Source organism: Oryctolagus cuniculus, chromosome 5 (assembly GCF_051225735.1).
Source record: "Oryctolagus cuniculus isolate XC-2025 breed Fujian yellow rabbit chromosome 5, ASM5122573v1, whole genome shotgun sequence".
NCBI classification, from domain to species: domain Eukaryota; kingdom Metazoa; phylum Chordata; class Mammalia; order Lagomorpha; family Leporidae; genus Oryctolagus; species Oryctolagus cuniculus.
In genome coordinates this window covers 143,687,903-143,705,367 of record NC_142871.1, presented here as the reverse complement: position 1 = coordinate 143,705,367, position 17,465 = coordinate 143,687,903, and the positions used below count along the sequence as shown (strand labels likewise).

The window sequence follows — 17,465 nt, the reverse complement described above, 5'->3', positions numbered from 1 at the left end:
CCCAGCCCAGCAAGGTGAGAGGGGTACAATCAGGGAAGCAGCAATGAGGTCCTTTACCTTGAACTGTGGCGCAAAGAGAGCAAAGCAATTCTTTTATTATAGGACTGGTTCACCTTCTCCCCCACCTGAGTAAGGGAAGCATCTTGCATCTTTGTAGTCATAGAGGATCAACAAGTGTGCAATAAACTAACGCAAGCTAAGGGGAAAAATGAGCTTGCTTTTGACAGCTGCCATTCTGCAGGGCAATTCTTGGTGGGCTCCAGAACCACTCTGGACATGGGTCTGACCCTGGAAGCTTCACCTTCAGTACTCAGGCTCCCAAGCAGCTCACGGCCGCTGCTGCTTCAACAGTGAGCTGCATGGCTGTACAAGGGGCCAGGCCCGAGCACTTGTGTGCACATCATGATCTTCCCAGCACGACTTCCCCAGCATTATGAATCAGCACCTTTGTGCTATAGACAGTGTATTTTGGAGTGTCTCCCTAGGCAGTTCTGACGCATGCATGAGTAAAAACAAGTCAGAGTCAAACCCTCTAATTCCACAGGAGCTGTTTGGGGTTGAGTTGTTTCTCCTTAAGAAACTTGCTGAAGTCATATTTTCTGTTATCTCCACACAGGATTTTATTTGGAAATTGGGTCTTTGCAGAGGATCAAGTTAAGATGGGGTCACAGGGTGGGCCCTATTTCAAGATGACTGATGTTTTCCTTAAAGGGGGGACTATCAGACACAGACACAGGGAGGACACCAGGTGGAGATGAAGGCACACCAACGCTAGACAGAAAAACAGGCTGGGAACCCATCAATTCTGCAGACATCCTAATCTGGGACCTTCGGATCTGGATTCAGCTCCTGGCTCCCTGTTTTTTGAGGAGGGAACCAGTGGATAAAATAAGATCCACTTGATCTCCCTCCCCTCTTCAAAATAAAGTTTAAAAACAGCAGAATTCTGGCTGGCGCCACGGCTCACTAGGCTAATCTTCCACCTACGGTGCCAGTACTCAGGTTCTAGTCCCGGTTGGGGCATCGGTTCTGTCCCGGTTGCCCCTCTTCCAGTTCAGCTCTCTGCTGTGGCCCGGGAAGGCAGTGGAGGATGGCCCAAGTGCTTGGGCCCTGCACCGCATGGGAGACCAGGAGGAAACACCTGGCTCCTGGCTTCGGATCGGCGCAGCACGCCAGCCGTAGAGGCCATTTGGAGAGTGAACCAACGGAAGGAAGACCTTTCTCTCTGTCTCTCTCTCTTACTGTCTAACTCTGCCTGTAAAAATAAATAAATAAATAAATAGAAATGAAAATTAAAAAAAACCCGCAGAATTCTAAGACCTAAGGATCTGTTGCTCAAGCCACCTGCTTGGTGGTACTTTCAGCCTCAGGAAACTAACACAGCTGCAAAGGTAATAAATTAGCCCCAGAGCTCCGCCTATAACCCAGGCCTCCTTTCTCTCACCCCGTTATTCTCTCTAGTGTGCCTTGCTCTTGTCCCCACGGGGCTAGGAAATCCTCTTACAGGACCACTGTGAAAACAATCCACAGTTTTAAGCAAACCAAACAGTGTCATATTCTCCGTAATGCCCAACTTCCACAGTCGGTTTTATTGTTTCAGCGGGATGTCAGAGCCAGGAATGGATCACAGGGACACTGGGAAAGTCAAGGAAGGATGCAAACTTCCCAAAGGTCTTGCCTCAATCCATAGACACGTCATCTCCTCTGTAAAGATCACCCTGGTGTCCCCACGGAGCCCTGTGGAACTCGACTCCTCCGTAGCTGGGGCTCTTGAAGCGATGGATTAATATAGTTAAAGAGCTGAGGGATGACTGCCTACCTGCAGCACCCAAAAGGCCACCTGGGCCACCTCTAACTTCTACCCTATGCCTCTGGGAGGCAACTTCAAATTCTTTCCATGTAAGGCTTGTTAAAGTCCCTGCAGGGGAATTTCAACTTCCAAGTGGGGGACCGCTCACTGGGCCTGGCTCTTATCAAAACTCATGGTACTTGTCCCTGCTTGTCCTCAGCAGCCGAAGCACTTCCAGGGTGTGCATTGTCTCTTGGCTCCACTCAAACCTGAGGTTTATTCATTCATTTGTGAGGCAGAGGAGAGAGAGGTCTCCCACCTGCTGGTTTACTCCCCAAATGCCCCCCCCCCCAACTGAGACTGGTGTTAAGTCGAAGCCAGGAGCTGGGAATTTCATCCAAATTTGCCACGTAGGTGGCAGGGACCCAACCACCCAAGCTATCACCGCTGCCTCTCAAGGTGTCAAGGTGTGCATTAGCAGGAAGCTAGAGTGGGGAGCAGAGCTGTGCCTCAAAGCCAGACACCCCAATATGTGTTATGCATCTTCATTGCTTCACCAAATCACCCACTCCAGCTACTCTGCAGTTTCGAGTCTGCATCCAGTTACCACTTCTCCCAAGGTGCACATTTTATGCTATGGTTTGTGCCGTGAAAAGTTCGTATCTGCCTACAATCTCAGGCATCAAGAAGCAAACTGAGGAAATGCTGGAGCGGGATTACAGAGACTTAACTAGATCCTCATTACCCAGGCAAGGAAAGGTTACAGGCGAGTGGCCAGCCAGGCAGCCAGGCAGAGCAAATCCAGGCACACAGCTGAGAAACTCCTACAAAGGGGAAAATCCCTTGTCAAGGGCACCAACTCCTCAGAGTCATGTGTACCTTAAGACCACAAGGTGGCCAGCGCCGTGGCTCACTAGGCTAATCCTCCACCTAGCGGCGCCTGCACACCAGGTTCTAGTCCCGGTCGGGGCACCGGATTCTGTCCCGGTTGCCCCTCTTTCAGGCCAGCTCTCTGCTGTGGCCCGGGAAGGCAGTGGAGGATGGCCCAAGTGCTTGGGCCCTGCACCCCATGGGAGACCAGGAGAAGCACCTGGCTCCTGGCTTCAGATCAGTGCGGTGCGCTGGCCGCAGCATGCCAGCCGTGGCGGCCATTGGAGGGTGAACCAATGGCAAAAGGAAGACCTTTCTCTCTGTCTCTCTCTTTCACTATCCACTCTGCCTGTCAAAAAAAAAAAAAAAAAAAGAAAAAAGAAAAGAAAAGAAAAACACAAGGTGCCACTGCTTGCTGGGACAGCATCAACAATGGCAATCAGCCCGAATTATGAAACCAAGTGTGCCACTGTGCTATTCCCCAGGAAGGAATAATTTATTCTACTGCATAAATATTAAACGTTCTATGTTTTCAAAGGCTTTCTTGCTCAGAAAATACATATCATAATCTCTTTTTAAGTACGATTTTTCTCAAGGTTCTCTCTTCTAACCAAATTTTGAACAAAATTGAGGTCACCAAAATACCCATACACCCAGAGTCCCCACACTTTCCTCTGGCTCTGGCTTAGATCTGACCACAGCTTTATACTTCCGGAGATCCAGGGCTGCCAGCCAAACTATTCTTGTTTCCAGAGGCTGCCCAGCCCTTGAGCACCTAAAAGGACACCACAGAGGACAGGCACCCGGTCATACCCAGCCGGGCCTGCGTAGGGTTCTCCACTCCTCCCCCAGCTCTTCCTATTGGGCTCCACACAGCCAATGCTGCGGCTGGCAGGAGGTGACTGGGTGTCGCCATTGGCTAAGGCAGGAGACTTCCCTAATCCAAACAAGCCCTGGACTGGCAGCAGCCGCCGGCACTGCAGTCAGCCTGGGCAGCCGAGTTCTCTGCGGAGGGGATTTATTTATGGTGTTGTTTGTGAAGCTAGCTCAGCCTCCCCTGTTTACCGCATTGGCCCAGGCAACAGAGCGTACCCAGTCTCCTGCCGGGGCTCTCTCTGCAGAACCACACCACTGCAGGGGGCCCTTCAGGGCCTGACCTCCCTCCTCCCCACCTCAACCCCCAGACCACTTGCTCCAGGCCCGGGTCCACCTGTTCCCCAGGCGCCAATCTCAGTCGTGCACACAACCAGCAAAACGCCCCGCCACCCGCAGCCCCGCGCCTTCAGCGTCTCTGGGGCATGCGACCGTTGAGTGCCACCGGGCGGGGTCCCCTGAACTCGCGCCGGGACAGGTCGTGTAGAACGGGTGAAGAAATCCCACTGCAGAGCCCAATGCTGAAGCGGCAGCGGTTCGCCAAAAAGCCCAAGAATCTGCGGCTGTCTTTGCTCTTCCTCCCTCTCTGGTCCCCGGCCCCTATCCTTAACAAACCAAGCGGCCACCTTCGCCCCTCGCCCACCCAACGCCCGCACCCACCTGCACATTTAGGCCCTAGTCGGGCCGCTTCCTCCCTGGCCGGGAGCCGGCCTGCCTTTCCCCTTTGCTCAGGTGCTGGGAAGGGAGGCCTGGGGGCCGGCACCCTCAGAGCAGGCAGGGAGACCCCGCGCCACCCGGGAGAAAAATTCCACCCAAGGCGGCTTTGGAACGGCTCCCACCTCGGCTCGGCTCCTGAGGCTGCTCCTCTTGGGTCTGAGCAGCACATCCTTGAAGTCGAGCTTGAGGTCCGCATCTATGCGGGGCATGGTGCGGGCGGCGCGGCGGGAGCTTGTCTGCTCCTTCCTGCGGCAGCGGCAGAGGCGGCGAGGGCGCCGGCGCCGGGGCTGCTGTGCCGCGGCCGGGAGCTCCCGCGGCCCGGCGCGCGCCGCGCTCTTAAGCCCGGCCGCGCGCGCCGCTGGCCCCACGCCCCTCGCGCCCCGGGCGCCCAGCCCCGCCCCGCGCTAGGCCCCCGCTCCCTCTCGCTGAGCGCCCCAGGCAGGACTGGGGAGGCGAGGAGGCTGCGGGCGGTCCTCAGGGCGCTGCCCGGCTCGGGGCGGTGACCAGGTCGGGGAGTGCGCGCCCGTGTCGTGTCTCCTCCAGGTCCCCGGTGGACGGGAGGGCACCTGACGTGGGCCCTCCTTGGGCGAGAGAACGGGTTTCTGGGCTCCTTTCTCTGATTTCCCCCGGAGGCAGCCCGGGAACCCACAGTTGGCGGGCAGGTTAAGAATGGCGGGGGGCAGGTAACCGTGCACAGCGCTGGGATTGCCTAGGCTGTTGGGGGTGGGGGTGTTCGGGTGGGATTTGTTCCAAGAAATCGGTAAAGTCCCAGGATCTGGGAGAGCTAGCTGAGTCCCCTGGGGAGGTCCCAGAGTCCTGAGTTTCTTCTTTGAGCTCACTTGTTGGTTATAACCAGCCTTTGTTGTACAGGCGGGCTCACTGGCTCCACCGTGTCTCGCTGGCTTGCAGCAACCCAGGGGCGAAGGAGCCGTTTTGCAGATAAGGAAAATGAGGCTCGTGGACAGCAAATGCCTGAGGACACAAATTAAACCTGAAAGACTCCGGCCCTGAGACTCAGAGGTTCCCACTTCCTAGCTGGGTGACCTTGAGGTAGTCGCTTTATTCTCAAGCCTGAGTTTTCTCCTAAAGAGGAGGGGGCGGGGACAAGCTGGTGGCTTGCGAGAGCTTCATAGTGTTTGTGTTTCTGTGTGTGTTAGCCCCATAGCCCCAGCAGTCCTTGCTCCGTGTGGGACAGCCATTTGTCCAGAGTCACATGTTACGTTCTGCACTTCTGTGTTAGACTCGCAAGCTAGATCGCCAGCTACACACACGCACCCGTTCTGTTTCGTTTTCCTTCCGTCCTCCGCAGCCTGGAACTGTTCCAGTGAGTCCGTACGGCTGACCCTGAAGACTCAGCACTGTATCATTTTAACACAACTGTCTGCCCGCCCCACTTGGCTCTTGTTATCTTTACCCCTCAGGAAGTTCCTTCTTCGTGGAAGGAAATGAAAAGCTATCTGAGAATGAATGAAAACCACAATGAGTCCAGCCAGGGGAAGTACTGTATGGCCTTTGTCAAATCCTTGGGAGTTGGCTCCATGTTCTGCCTCTTGGCAAAGTGGTGGAAAGGAGCCTCTTCTGGCCTTGAGTTTCTAATTAAAGGCAAAATAAAGTATAATTACTTTATGATAGTGTTATTTCAAAGTGAGTGTCCCAGGAGGGAGGAGAAACAGTTCTTGCTAAGCCTGGGCCCAGTGAACAGTGCTGGGGTGTGTCTGGGAGTTCCATTGCCTTACGGTCCTTTTTCTCCTAGGACACTCTCTCCTCTTGATGTCATGCTCATTCCCTTTCTATTGGAACACACAGACATTCACCTGACACAGTCCCCCTTGTCTCCTTCTGGAATGTTCCATCATAACTGTTCCCTTCTCAGGTACAAAATCATGCTCCTTAGAGGGTCACTGTGAGTCCCTGGTTGCCTCAGAGCCACCTCGACATCTTTAAACAGCTTTTGCACCTTGTACCTGTTCCACCTCTCATTGCACCCATGGTAGTAGTTTTCTATTTCCTAGTCAGTACAATGGCTTCCCATAACATTTCCATTGACTAGACAAAGCCTCCAGAGACATCCAGAGTCCCGTCTGTGAATACCACACCGTGAGAGGGAATAGCAGTCCCCAAGATTCCATGGGACAATTGTTACTGCTGGTCTGAACACCAGGAACTTGTACCATTGACAGCGAAGTATGAGGCTGACGAACGAGCAAATGAGAAGGCGATTTCAGTGCAGGTTATTGGAAAAGTGAACTGACAGAAACTCCTGCACCTGACCCACCAGGCGAGTTTCTCAGAAGAGACTGATAGCCTGGTCTGTTCTGAGACTGGGGTTTTTAATGGACAAGGGTATGGGTCCTCCGCTTCTCCTCCCCCTGCACCCTCTCTGGGTTACTACTGGGTGGGGGACTTTCTGTGCATGGAATCCCTCCCCTGGGTACAAGGCAAGGAGGATTTTTCCAAGCTGCTGCCAGGGACATGATGGACACCCAGCTGACAGGGTTTTAACACAAGCTCAATTACCTTAGGAAGGAATTCCTCTAAGCAAACCACCTCAGCACGATACTGGCCATCAAGGTTTTTATCTATGGAAAAGTCAATGACTCTTTTTAAAGATTTATTTACTTATTTGAAAGTCAGAATTAGAGAGAGGGAGAGGCAGAGAGAGAGAGAAATAGATCTTCCGTCTGCTGTTTCACTCCCTAAATGGCTACAGTGGTAAGGGCTAGGCTGGGCCAGGCTGAAGCCAGGAGCTGCTTCCCTGTCTCCCACATGGGTGCAGGGGCCCAAGCACTTGGGCCATCCTCTGCTGCTTTTCCAGGCTCATCAACAAGGAGCTACATAGAAAGTAGAGCAGCCAGGACTCGAACCAGCATCTGTATGTGATGCCGGCACTGCAAACAACACTTTCTATCCAGCGATTGAATTTTGTTGTGCCAGCTGGGTCACTCCCTCAAGTCAATGAATTCCTTTTGATAAATGACAGACAAGGACACCTTGGAATAAGGCAGACAGACTGGGTCCTCCTTTCAGGATTTGTTTCCTCATTCCATTGCACGTGCGTTTATTTTCTTTCAAACTTCTGATTTTCTTCAGCCTCTCTTGATACACATAAGCTAATATCTACCTGGCCACCTTAACACGATAACCTCCAAAATCATGTGGGATACATCCCACTTGGTCATAGTGCATAATCTGCTTATATGTTGATGGATTTGGTTTGCTGATACTTGGTTAAAAATTTTTGCAGCTAAGTTCATGAGACACGTGTGTCTGTAGTCTTCTTTCTTTAGATCTCTTTATCAGGGTAACAGTGGCCTCACAGAATGAGTTGGGAAATTCTTCTTGCTCTATTTTCTGAAAGAGCTTATGTAGGATTGATATTAGTACTTCACATTTTTGTTAGAATTAACCAGTGAATTAACAATTATGAAGAATGAGAAAATAGTTTATTTTTAGTAGACAAATAGCTCTCAAAGCCCAGAAATAATTAAAGTTGAGAATCAAAGGCTTTAAGATAATTCACAATTACAATGTTTAATATTTTAGGTATAAGAAGGAACTTATCCATATTTGATACTTTATGTACTCATGAGAAAATTTGTCCTGGTGATTGACAGAATAGCCAGTTCACAATGCGTATTTGAATAGCTGACCTCGGCACATGAAGCTAAGATGAAGTGCCTTGAGTTTATGCTGGAGCATGTAAGAAAATGTAAGCTTCACTTACAGCTCTGCTTGGCGAGTTTACTGCTTTCTGGTGCACAGCTGTGGCATGGGATTCTGGGGAAAGTGCAGATTCTGGCCAGCAGGCTGGGATGAGGCCCGAGGCTTTGCATCTCTGACAAGGGTAGCCTGTTAGAGTATCTAAAGAAGAAATCTAGGGGCCGGTGCTGTGGCATAGTGGGTAAGGCCGCCGCCTGCAATACTGGCATCCCATATGGGTGCTGATTCAAGTCCCGGCTGCTCCACTTCTGATCCAGCTCTCTGCCATGGGCTGGGAAGGCAGTAGAAGATGGCCCAAATCTTTGGGCCCCTGCACCCACATGGGGGACCCAGAGAAAGCTCCTAACTCCTGGCTTCGGCAACAGCTCCAGCTGTTGTGGCTAACTGGGGAGTGAACCAGCAGAATGGAAGACCTCTCTCTCTTTGTCTCTCTTTCTCTCTCTCTGTAACTCTGACTTTCAAATAAATAAATAAATCTTTAAATAAAAAAAATTATTTTAAAAAATTTAAAATATACTTGATATACTTATAGATGTGTATGATATTTGAAAGTGTTGAAGCTCACACATAGGACCAAGGGTTATTCAAACATGCTTTCAAAGCAACTGTTACGATTTGTTAGACTTAAAATAAGATTTTAAAGTAGACTGCATAACCTTAACCAACAAGTTTTCGAATTTTCACTTTTGCTAAAATTGAATAGTAATTAACAAAACAAATCACCCTTCAGAATGCTGCCCCCAGGGAAACCACAAGCTCAGGTTTAACACCGCCTCTCCAGTTCTGAGTGTTTTATACATGTTTTCTTAGCTCACCCTCGCTCCACCCCTATTAGTTAATCACTACTATTACCTCCTCTTTACATGCAAGGAAACTGAGGCTCAAAAAGGTTGCTTGGGTCTTACAGTTAAGTGCAGTAGATCAGCTCTCTCACCAGGAGCCACCTCCCTGCCCCCATGGTCTGTGTTTTCCATTGCTGTAACAAAATGTCAGAGGCTAGATGATGCATACAGAAAAGCGGTTTATGTAGCTCACGGTCTGGGAGGCTGAAAGTCCATGTTCAGGTGGCCTCATCTGTTCTGTCTCTGGTGAGGGCCCCTTGGGTGCATGGTATCACAGTGGACAGTGTCATGGCAGGAGCTTGTTTGAGAAGGAGAGGTCGCATGGTGATACAGGAGAGTGTGGAGCAGTCAGACTCACTCTTCTACAACTCACTGTCAGCAGAACTAACTGGGGTCCCACAAGAGTTGCCCTAACCCCAAGGCTGTACCCTCAGGGACCTCGCTTCCCCTCACAGGGCTGCACCACCTGTTAGTTCCACCACAGTGGGACCAACCTCCCACACCATGGCACATGGTATCCCTACCTCCTGCGATTTCCTAACCCAAGAGTTCCCTGGGTTGTTGAATGGAAAATTTTCACCAACTTTTCATTGAACTGTCAACATTGAATGTGGGCAGACAACCACGATTGAGTCAACATCCCCTGTGACCTTGTCATCATGGAAATTACAGATAAATTCAGACGTCATTATGATTCTTGAGATCCCTCATCTCGAAATCAAAAGTGTCATAGCTATTGAATGCACTGTTAGATTGTGTTGCTTAATGCACCAATAAACAAGCATGTAAATCATTACCTCACATTTTCATCCTTGAATACCTGTACTTTATTACAGTTCATTTCCTTTGCAATCTTTTGTGTTTTAATTTATGCATTGAAAAACATTTTTATCAGGTTTAGAGGTTCAATAAAATGTTTAGGAGATTTTCTGGTTTACTTTTTTTAATTGTGTACTGGGTCACTTTGTTCAATTGTCTATGACTGACTTTAAAAGATATCCTTGATACAAAAAAATTGACTAAGAGCTCCTCTGCCCTCCACCCTATGCCAGACTCTGGTTTCCTGAGGTCAAGAGTCTGATGTTTATCTGTGGAGTTGAGGTGTGGCATGAGCAGGTGCACCTTTGTAGAGTAGCTCAGTGAATTTTAGGTGTGCAGGAAAAAAAGGAAGTAGAACCCAGTAGTGGGCCAGTAGTAGATGCTTGGTTAACATTGCTCCTGTTTTAATTTGAGCTAAGGATTAAAATAGCTGTTCATGACCTTAGACTGGGGTGAGACAAGCCAGGCATCACTCTCAGGATTATGTAAGTGCAGCTTCACCCCTGAGAGTGATGCTTTCTTAAAAAATGTTTTTGTTCTAAAATAGATTCTTCCAGTTGAGAAGATCTGTCTCTATCATCTGTTTGTGCTAACAGTGGCCTCACTGAGATGTAACTCACATACCGCATAATTCACCTGGCTGACGTGTCCGATTCTGAGATGTTTTTGAGTCTCACACAGAACTTTCATCCCCATCAAGTTGAGAGCGTTTCCATCACCCCAAAAAGGGATGGCCTACCCAGCCACATTTTTCCTATTTGTATCTCTTACCGCTACCTCCCACAATCATAGACAACCACTAATCTACTTTCTACCTCTATGGATTTACTGATTCTGGATCTCACATAGGTGGCACCATTTGATAGATACACAGTCTTTTGTAACTAGACTCATTCATCTGTTATATTTTCAAAGCTCATCTGTGCTGTAGCATGAATCAGTATTCTGTCTGTTTTTGTGAGCAAATAACATTCTCATCTGTACATGTTCCACCCTAGATGTCTGGCTTGCCTTCTAGCCCTATAATTTAAGTCACCAAGTACTGAAAAAAAAAAAAAAAAAGACTTTTTCTGCTTGCCCAAGGAGAGGATATTCTGCCCAGAGGAGGATGCCTCACCTCTGTGTGGCAAACGTCCTGAGTTCGAGTTTCAGAGCTGAGATTCTCCTGTATAGAGCTTTGTAGAGTGATGTCATCACTGAGATGTCACTCAAGGCAAAAGCATGAGGTAGCCTGCGGTCACTGAGCCTTATTCCACAGGAGACAGACATTGGGTCCCAGCCAACCCTGCATTCCAGATGAAACGCACATACTGGGCTTCACAGGGAGCTTGGATTGTTGGCCATGCAGCAATAGAGCAGGAGTGATAATAAATTCTGAAGGGCTTAGGGTGTATGAGCAAAAGTGCTTCTTTCTGATTGTCTTCCTACATTTCTTAACCCTTACACACACTACAAACCCTGTTACACAATCATTCACATGCAGAGATACTCTTTTTTCTTATGGTACATTCTTGATTTCATTTTTATGGCAACTTTATAAGGTTTATATTTTATTATGTTAAAGATTAGGTGTAAAACAGAGAAGCTTAAATAATCTTTTGGACTTTATTATTTATTTACTTGAAAGGCAGAGTTACAGAGGTGGGGGGATCTTCCTTTTGTTGGTTCATTTCCCAAATGGTCACAACAGCCAGGGCTGCCCCAGGCTGGAACCAGGAACCAGGAACCAGGAGCCAGGAACTCCATCCTGGAATCACATTTGGATGCAGGGGCCCAAGCACGTGGGCCATCATCTGCTGCCTTCCCAGACACATTATCAGGGAGCTGGATCAGAACTGGTGCAGCCAGGACTCGAACCGGCGCTTGAATGAGATGCCGGGGTTGCACACTGGGCCATGACACTGACTGCACGCAAATATCTGTTCTTCAAACATACGGCATCTAGACATTCTGAATCATCAACAATGTTACAAGCTGAGATGCTAAACCAGAAATATGAAACATAAGATGCAACAAAATGTGAAACTAAGTGATAATACAGCTGCACAACTGGAAAATTTTGTCACTCATTTGGTGTGATGAGTGGCAGGCAGAATGCAGGCACACCACACATACAGCTTGGAATTACCTGTTGGGGCAGAAGTCTGGCACAGCGGTTAAGTCATCACTTAGGATGCCCACAGCCCATACTGGAGTGCCTGGTTTGAGTCTCAGCTACTCTGCCTCTGATCCAGGTTCCTGCTAATGCATCCTGGGAACAGCAGATGATAGCTCAAGTGTTTGGGCCCTGCCACATACATGGGAGATCCCAATTGAATTCTAGGCTCCAGGCAGGCATCTGGGGAATGAAACGACAGATAGAAAAATCTCTGTCTGCATCTGTTGCTCTGCCTTTCAAACAAAATGAAAAGACCTTAAAACTATTACTTTCAGGCTACGTGTATAGAGTGCATAAGGAACATAAATGAATTTTGTGTTTAGACTTGGATCCCACTCCCCAAATGTCTCATTATGTAGATAAATTCTCTACAATCTGAAAAAAAATCTGGGCTCTGAAACCTCTCTGCTCTCAAGCATTTCAGAAATGGGACACTCCACCTGCACTGCTCATACAACCCCTAGCAGAGGTTGCAACTGGATCACTGGCGCAAGACATGCTTGGCCCAGCAAAGTGCTTTTTTTTTTTTTTTTTTTGGACAGGCAGAGTGGATAGTGAGAGAGAGAGACAGAGAGAAAGGTCTTCCTTTTGCCGTTGGTTCACCCTCCAATGGCCGCCGTGGCCTTTGTGCTGCAGCCGGCACACCGCGCTGATCCGAAGCCAGGATCCAGGTGGTTCTCCTGGTCTCCCATGGGGTGCAGGGCCCAAGCACCTGGGCCATCCTCCACTGCACTCCCTGGCTACAGCAGAGAGCTGGCCCAGAAGAGGGGCAACCAGGACAGAATCCGGCGCCCCGACCGGGACTAGAACCCGGCGTGCTGGCGCCGCAGGTGGAGGATTAGCCTAGTGAGCCGCGGCACCGGCCTAGCAGAGTGCTTTTAAACATTTTTGAGCCAAGTTAAAATTTGAAAATTTTCATCTTGAAAATCTGAATGGCCAGCTCACTTTTAGAAACTGGGAGGCGGGGCCTGACTGGGCCTTGATTCCCTGAGAGGTGCAGCATTTGCTGGAAGCAGTTGGTGCTGCTGCCTTAGACGGGGCGGGTAGCTGGTCTGCAGTGCACCGAGGGGCAATGCATGCTGAGAACGGGGCTTCACTCTTCCAGCTCAATTAACGCAGATAAAGCAGAAACGCTCTTCACTTGCTTTTCTTGCAGGTGTGTATACATGCTTGCATGGTTGTTTAGACAACTCAATATCACTATGACAGAGTTTAGACTTCTAAATACAACACTGCAATGAGTTGATTGCCTTCAGGATATGATTCTACCTTTAACATAACACTGGAGATTAAAACTTATGATAGTGCTTTTTATTAAGGTTGTTATTATAATGACTCAAATTAGTCTGGTATTATCTCATTATAATCCTGATGATATCACTTCTTTTTATTACAGTCTTCCATGTCAGAAATAGGTAGACAGGAAGAAAATAATGTCCAAATTGAATTTTTTTGCAGAATTTTCTTTTAATTTAGTTTGTCTGCTTGGGTGCTGTATTGTCCTTTTGTGACTATAAGGAAATGCCCAAGGCAGCATAGTTTATGAAAGAAAGAAGCTTGTCTTGGCTCATCATTCTGGAGGCATAGGGTCCAGACAGCATGGTGCAGGCTCCAGCACTGGCCCTCCCCAGACTATATCACATCACGGAGGGAGCACATGTGTCTCAGGCTGTGTCTGTCTTCTTGTAAGGCACCAGGGTCAATCATGGGGCTCCACCTTAATGACCTAATCCAGTCCCAGTCACCTCCTGAAGGCCTCACCTCTCAGCACCATAATCAAATTAAATTTCCTACCTCTTAATACCATGAGTATTAAATGCTGAGGTTAAACTCCTACGTGACTTCAGGTGAACAAATCATACCTAAATCATGGCAAATTGTTTATTGGAAATGCTTTGGCTCACTGAAATGGAATGTATTTGTGCATACAAAGTGACACCTTTGCTTCATTTTGTTACTTTAATGTTGCTTTTTCTTGATTTTTCCCATAATTCCTAATTCTTTTTTTTTTTAATTTATTTGACAGGTAGAGTTATAGACAGTGAGAGAGAGAGACAGAGAGAAAGGTCTTCCTTCCGTTGGTTCACTCCCCTAATGGCCACTACGGCCGGTGCTGTGCTGATCCGAAGCCAGGTGCTTCCTCCCAGTCTCCCATGTGGGTGCAGGGCCCAAGCACTTGGGCCATCCTCCACTGCCCTCTTGGGCCACAGCAGAGAGCTGGACTGGAAGAGGAGCAACCGGGACTAGCACCCCGTGCCCCAACCAGGACTAGAACCCAGGGTGCCCACGCCACAGGCAGAGGATTAGCAAGTGAGTCACATGGCGCCGGCCCATAATTCCTAATTCTGAATACGACTTTCAGGAAAAGCCAAACACCTTGAAATATTTGATAATGCTTAGGCCAAAATATTTATATTTCCAGGTAAGCATAGTGACATGTCACAGGTGAGGCTTCCTCTATCCTCGCCCTCCCATTTAGCAAGTGTCTCTGTCCTTCTTTTGCTATATGGTCCCTAAAATTTTAGCCCACAAACTCTTTGTACGCAGAACACCAGTCCTTCTTCACAATCTCCCAGACCCCTGTGGTTTGGTTTCCAGCCCCTCCGCTTGGTGAAATGAGGGCGAGAGATTCATTTTTGGACATTGCTAAGGCCTCCCCTACACCAGGTGTGCTGAGGTCTCACCGTGACAAAGGCTTGCGGGCTGTTTCTAGATCAATTGCTCCTGCGGTGGTCCTTGCTGTCTTGGTCAACAAGCTCCCTCCAGACCGGTGGCTCTGACGCATCTTTGCTGAGACTGGGAGCCCTGAGTCCCGAGTCCCCCTGCCCCCTCTTCATCTCTCCTCTCTCTACTCCTCTCTCCCATTCCCTTCGGATACCCAGTGTAACGTCTTAGGCTCTCAATACACAGGAAGAGCTGTGGGATTTTGCAACAGCTCTGCAAAAAGTCCTTAGTCTAGGAAATAGCAAGAACTTTGTTATGTGCTTGCAATGAGAGATTTAAAATATGCAGCAAGTAAATGATGATGCCGTAGCTCATGAAAGGTACCATGTTATAAGGCATCTGGTTACTAAAATACATCAAATAGAGGTCACATTTAAGTATGGACTTGAGAAAGGAAGAGAGAGAGAGAGAGAGAGAGAGAGGTCATGTGTGTGTGTGTGTGTGTGTGTGTGTGTGTTCCATTTGCTGGTTCATTCCCTAAATGGCTGCAACAGCAAGGCCAAAGCCAAGAGCCCAGAACTCTTGGTACTTGGGCCACCTTCTGCTGCCTTCCCAGGTGCATTAGCAGGAAGCTGGATTGGAAACAGAGTATCCTGAACTCAAAATGGTGTTCCAGTGAAGGGTCGCAAATGGCAGCTTAACCCACTGCTTCACAACACCAGCCCAAAGGTGTTTATTTCTGGAAAGAAATAATGGAAATAAGAAAAAGAAGAAAGGAAGAAGAAAAGAAAGAAAGAAAGAAAACGCTATGACCAGCGTTGGGCCTGCTGTCTGCTTTATTTAGCCTATTGGAACAAATCAAAGTGAATCAGCACACCTTTTTGGGGGGAGGAAGGGGGTGGTGGGAAGAGTTATTGTCTATAGGTTGTTTAAATGAAAACAGATGCTGAACACACGGCAGATATCACATCCTAGAATGGGAAAGTCGTGGTACTTACAAACACTGATGACAATATTTGCTAGCATTTGTTGAACAACTGTTGTTGTTCTTGTTAAGTACTTGAAGTACATTTTCTCTTTCAATACTCAAGCAACTTTATGCATTAGGCACTATTACTGTATCCAATTTACAGATGTGGGAATTGAGGCATATAAATCACTTAATGTAATTTACTAAAGTTGAACAGCAAAGTTCTCCCTGCTCGCAGGACTCAGGTCTTAACAGTGTGTCATCCTGCCTCCTGGATCCAGCTCAGTATTGTGAGGATGAAATTGAAAGGTGGGCCTTTGGCCTAGCAGTTAAGACGGCACTTGGGACACTAGCATCCAATTGTCAGAGTTCCGGGGTTTGAGTTCTGGCTTCATTTTCAATTGCAGCTTCTTGCTAATGCACACCCTCACAAGCAGCAGATGATGGCCCAAGCATTTGGGTCCCTGGGAGACCCAGGTTAAGTTTCCAACTCCTAACATCAGCCTGGGTCAAGCTCTGCTGTTATAGGTACTTAGGTAGTGGAGCAGCAGATGGGAGCTTTCTCTCTGTGTGTTTGTCTTCTCTCCCCAACCTTGCCTCTCAAATAAATAAAATAAATAATGTAATTTTTTTTTAAAAGAAAGATTGAGATAAAAAAGGAAAAGGGATAGACAGTAGCACTTCCACAACACCTGTGGTCATTGAGCACCTGCTATAGGTCAGCATCTGTGCTGTTTCCCAGAATTTTCCCTCTAGGCAATCTTAAGAAGCAGGTGGCAAATTCCTCTCACTGATTCCCAGTCTGGACTCATCACTAGTCTCAAGTCCCTGTACATGAGATGCCTCCTATTTGGACACAGTATTATTATGTGTCCAAATATCTTTTTAAAGTACTATTCCAGTATTCTTTTTCTTTTCCTTGTAAATTATGGATTTTGTTTAAGACCAACTGGGATGCTATTTACAGCCAGGTTTATTCTGGGGCTGTATCTATTCTTGAACTAAGTGCTGGCTGGGAGTAGCATGATACCCACGGATCCTCATCGCTGACTCCAGTCCTCTCCCTTTCTGCCACAACAAATTTAATTCCTGTGTGTTAGGAACCAAAGGCCCTGCCCTGCCTCGCACCTGTTATGACCCCTGCACAGGAGCCATATGGCCCCTGTTCGTCATCACAGCCAAGTTAGGAGATCTTGGCATTGAGAAGTCACGGTGTGCATCTGCTCTGTCACTCAAACCATTCTTTCCAAAGACAGCTGATCCTCATCACTCTAGGTGGTTCCTGTGAACACTGAGCCATTGAGTACAGAGCTACCGCCCCCAGGGGAAGCACAAGGTCAGGTTCCCATGAGCCTCTGCTCACAACATGCTCATTGACCAAGCAACACGCAGCCTCATTTTGAGCCCTGGTGTTTAAAACACAGATTGTTTTACATAAATTGCTGGCTCATTTCCTGTGAACTCATGGCCAAGTGCACCATAACTCTTGCCTGAACACCCCTGTCACAGCCTTCTCACACTCAGGAACACATGCCACACCACTTCACTATGCTTGGGCCATTGTAAACAATGAAAGCAACAGCAACACAAGCACAAAAATACGAAAAATGCAGCCCTAGCTGGGTTGGTGTGAAAGGGCCACTTGCTTGCAGTCTGAGAGCTGGAACAGGAAGCAGAGTGTAGCCTTGTTCTAGCAGGCAAGGTGCATCTCCAGAACTGGCGGGTTCCACTCTACATCTATCGCCAGGGCCAGGAGAGTACAGCAAGTACTAACGTGGGAGCTGACAACAGATGTAACCAAATAGTGCATTTCCCAAACACAAATCACGTATGACGAGGATCAAGGGGACTGGAGTGTTGCCTGGTCACAGGTCCCTGTCTGTTCACTAGCAAATTATTTTTTTTTAATATTTATTTATTTGAGAGGTAGAGTTATAGGCTGAGAGAGGGAGAGACAGAGAGAAAGGTGTTCCATCTGCTGGTTCACTCCCCAAATGGCTGCAATGGATTGGAAGAGGAGTAGCCAGGACAGGAACAAACACC

The 17,465-nt window shown here is 48.2% G+C and overlaps 1 protein-coding gene across 2 annotated transcripts in view; it reads right to left on the bottom strand.

The window, feature by feature from the left end:
* GMPR (guanosine monophosphate reductase) overlaps positions 1–4,615 on the bottom strand; it is a 40,448-nt gene extending 35,833 nt beyond the window's left edge. Inside the window, exon 1 of one of the 2 annotated variants that reach the window (XM_089333316.1) lies at positions 4,372–4,615. In XM_089333316.1, coding sequence (XP_089189442.1) covers positions 4,372–4,458 — 87 coding nt within the window. In that variant the 5' untranslated portion in view covers positions 4,459–4,615. The remainder of the gene's footprint in view (positions 1–4,371) is intronic. The other variant, XM_002720867.6, reaches the window with a different exon arrangement.
* Positions 4,616–17,465: the final 12,850 nt, after the last annotated feature.